At 37.2% G+C, this 4262-nt stretch overlaps 1 protein-coding gene across 1 annotated transcript in view; it reads left to right on the top strand.

The window, feature by feature from the left end:
* The window catches only part of LOC136796454 (zinc finger X-chromosomal protein-like), a gene marked incomplete at both ends in the record, with an annotated part of 10125 nt that extends 7483 nt beyond the window's left edge, over positions 1-2642 (top strand). Inside the window, 4 exons of the mRNA XM_067050237.1 lie at positions 19-279; positions 837-893; positions 958-1076; positions 2362-2642. Of these exons, the coding sequence (XP_066906338.1) occupies positions 19-279; positions 837-893; positions 958-1076; positions 2362-2642 (718 nt within the window). The remainder of the gene's footprint in view (positions 1-18; positions 280-836; positions 894-957; positions 1077-2361) is intronic.
* Positions 2643-4262: the final 1620 nt, after the last annotated feature.

Raw genomic sequence — 4262 nt, 5'->3', positions numbered from 1 at the left:
TAATGGCCCGTCACACAGGTGAGAAGCCTCATCAATGTCCTTACTGTGATTATAAATCAGTAAAATCTGGAGCTATGAAAAAACATATTATGGCCCGACACACAGGCGAGAAGCCTCATCCATGTCCTCACTGTGATTATAAATCAGTGCAATCTGGTGCTTTGAAAAAGCATATAATGGCTCGACACACAGGTGAGAAGCCTCATCAATGTCCTTACTGTGATTATAAATCAGTAAGATCTGGAGATATGAAAAAACATATAATGAGCCATGACACAGGTGAATAGTCCTTGCTGTAGTTATAAATCATTACAATCTGGAGATTTGAAAAACCAAAAATATATAATGGCTTGTCATACTGATGAGAAATTTAACATTTAAAGACCATGCCTGTTACGAGCACATTGTCTTGTGGACCTAAGGGGGCCTATAAGACTGCTCCAGTGGTTCCAACCTGGGACTGACCAAAACTGGCTATTTTGGTTCCACTGCCCTAAACATTATTTTCACCTATTTGTGTTTATTTGACTCGATATTAAAAAAAGTTAAAAAATTTAATTAATTAATGAAGCAGGCATTTGCGCCCTCTTGAGGTCCCATGAGGAAGTTACTATTGGGCATATATGCCCGCTGAAGTGTTTTGTTTAGGAAAATGATTTGGGTTGGTCACCACTCGGTAGAGGGTGGGGGATTTCTGGGAATAAAAGGAACAGCCTATACAGTGTCTGTGAACTACAGACGCCAAGAGGATGTGGTGGGGAAAGGGTCTCACTCATTTACCAACTTGTAGCCCACCTGTTCATGTGTCTCTGTTCTCTGTTTTTATTTTGTCTCAGAATGTGTTTTTGCGTCCGAATCTTCTTGTTCGATTGGCACTTACAAACAAGTCTCTAGTGAGTCTAGTGATAGTGAGGACTTCTTCACTATGTTACTTAATAGATGAGTTATATTGCTCAGACAATCTCTCTGATGATCCGAATTATGATGAAGATGAGGACAATTCGTTATCCGAATCGTTGGTCCTCAAACATAATGCAGTCGTTTTACCCATTCCTCAAGAGGAGGAAGTGGTTACTGTGAGTGAAACGTGATACTCCTCTCGTCCTACAAAAGGTATTTAACTAAAGGTATCGTCAAGGGTACCAGAGGATTTGAGAGTCATTTATGTTGGGGCGGTCTCCTTTTCAAATTTTTTCCCAACTTGTAGATAAAGAAATTTTTACCATGATGGTTGAAGAGACCTAAACGATTCAGCGACAAATGAACAATTTAAATGGTTCCCAACAAATTTTATTGAAATTAAAAACTTTTTAGGAATTATTTGTGACCTGAAACTTGTGAAGATGCCCACACTGAGAAGCTATTGGACTAAAAATGACATGTGTGAAAATAAAATAAGCTCCCCAACGATAGGGCAGTGGTGATTTCTGAAGGAATTCCATATCGCGAAGTGCCTGTCGATGATTTTATTGCCCTCATTAAGCAGAGGATTAAATTAGAATGGAGACAAATGTGGAAAAATCTTTTCTATAACCAATTAAGGGAAATTAGTAGGAACATGCTAGAGCAACAAGGTTCCCGCACAATAATCATACATCCTATATGAGTAAACACGTGGCATGAATGGTAGTGACGACTCTTTGTTGTTGTTTTATGCCTAGTGATTTGTGACAATGGAAAAAACTGAGAATCGAGTAGTGATTAAGTACTTTGTAAAGAATAGTATCAAAGCAAAGGAAATTCATGCCAACTTTCAGAACACACTGTGGGGACTGTGCTCCTTCATATTCAACTGTTGCCAAGTGGACCAGCGATTTTAAATTTGGTCGGAAGAGCTTAGATGATGATCCACGTAGTGGATGGCGAAAAAGTGCTAGGACCCCAGAATTTATTGCAAAAGTGCATAAAAAGGTCATGGAGAATCGTTGACCGAAAGTGTGTGAGATTGCTGAAGTTGTAGGGATGTTATCTGAATGGGTATATCACATTTTAACCGAAGAATTGGGGATGAAAAAATTATCCACAAGATGGGTGCCGTGGCTCTTGAAATTGGACCATAAATTCACCAGATTGGAAATTCTTAACAAAATCTGGCCCGTTTTCAGCGCAACCAACAAGATGTTTTGCGCCAGTTTGTGAAACTTGCAGATGAAACTTCATTGCGACAGATGAAACTTGGGTCCACTACTATACCCTAGAGACGAAACATCAGTCAAAGGAGTGGAAACATGCTGAGTCACCACCACTAAACTAAAGAAAGCAAAGGCAGTACGTTCGGCTGGAAAGGTCGTCGCCTCAGTTTTCTGGGATGCAAAAGACATTCTGCATAGATTATCTTCCTACTGGCCAAACAATTACTAGGCAATACTACGCAAAGCTCCTAGACCAACTACAGGAAAGATATGCGAAAAAAGGCCTGGTTTGGCAAGGAAAAAATTCATCTTTTATCTGGACAACGTCCGCCCGCACACAATTGCTATTGCCATGGCAAAACTTCATGAACTGAGGTACAAATTGTTGCCACATCTACCTTATTCACCTGATTTGGCACCATCAGACTTTCATCTCTTCCACAAGCTGAAAATTTTCCTAGGTGGACAGAGATTTCTTACAATGGAAGAACTAACATCCAAATTGGAGAGGTATTTTGCAGGCCTGGAGGAATCTCATTTTCGAGAGGGGATCAAGGCATTGGAACATCGCTGGACCAAATGCATTAGTCTGCAGGGAGACTTGAAAAATAAAAGCAGTTCCACCTAGGTAAGACACTTTTGTCTAGTACATTCCGAGAACTTTTTAAACCATCCTCACATTAACCCATCTTCGGATAGGCCATACTTGACTCACCCACGGTCAGCTCATGAGAAAAGTAAATGCACTGATGTGTAGCTACTGCGGAAACGATCTCACCGTTAGGCACATGCTCACGAATCACAGCCGATTCTCTTCAGATTTACAGATGTTGAGAGAATATCCCACTACAATAACAAAACTTTTTCAATTTTTAAAAATAATTAATATCTATGATCACACATAGTCTAACTAATTCCAGCATGTGTAAGTGGATGCATAATTTATTATAGTAATTTACTCACTTTGTCAATTCTAATTGTTATTGTAAATATGTAATTGTAATTTTTAACTTTCTCATTTCGTAATTGTAACTTTGTGAACAAGTCAACTTTGTAAATCCAGTGTAAATGGCCCTAGTAGTCGAAACACTTGAATAAATAAATATAAAAAAAAAAAAAGATTGTATTGATGAGCGAGCCATATTACTGCCTTAATTATTTTAATGTTTATCATAAAATAATTAACTTTTTTTTGCATGAATATATTTTCTGTATATCAAATATTTTTATATATTATTTTGTTGATTTCAGAAAATTAGATTAATTTTTTTATAAGTTAGCTTGTTTATTTTTGTATTTTGGAATATTTTTTTAGTTATTTTGTTCAAGTAATTCATATGAAAGGTGTCAGATGACTGTTTTGTACATTATTTGATTTATATCTTTGTTATGATTAATTATTTAAAAATAAATTAATAATATTTATTTTGTTTTTGATTGAGAATATCCACTGGTATCTATATTTAGAATATTATAAAAAACTGAGAGAAAAATCACGACCCAAGTTCACAAAAATATGTCTAGGGACCAAATTGGTCAGTTATCAAGAGGAAAACAATTATCTAGTGGGCGTCTGGTCCCCTAGCCAAGGTTTGTGAATAAGGAAAACCGATTGTGTAGCGGGTGTGGACGACTGCTGGGAGGGTGGTAGTGGTAGTGGGGGAGCGGACATATGCATCTGCTCTGGTCCCTCTTGCCCCGCACCTGAAGGAGGGAGGAGGCCAGAGGTAGAATACGCCAGCGGGCGTACTCACCCACTCTGGTCATTAAAGTGAATAAAAAATTTAAATGTTGGTAAATTTTGCTTAAGTTTCGAATGTCTTTTTAGTTGTGAACTGTATTATGTTGGTTCAACCTTGATAAAATAGAAATGCTAATTTTTAAACCTAAAAGAATTAAATAGACTTCTTAAAATAGTTTTACCTCATAGGTACTGCTTCGCCCATTCGCACTTAGCCAATGTGAGGGTGTTTTCAGTCCTACCTTCAATTTTTTTTTATAATTAAGTTTTGTGTTGTTTTTTGTCTTAATATATAGTCTGTATTGTTATGATTTGTTGTTTGTTTGTCTTAATATGTAGTCTGTAGCTTTTTGTACTGCAACTCTTTTTCGATCGAGTTTGTAAAGTTC

Source organism: Halyomorpha halys, unplaced genomic scaffold (assembly GCF_000696795.3).
Source record: "Halyomorpha halys isolate HHAL.00 unplaced genomic scaffold, Hhal_1.1 Scaffold2890.1, whole genome shotgun sequence".
Taxonomy (NCBI): Eukaryota; Metazoa; Arthropoda; class Insecta; order Hemiptera; family Pentatomidae; genus Halyomorpha; species Halyomorpha halys.
This window is presented reverse-complemented; position numbering and strand designations above follow the sequence as displayed.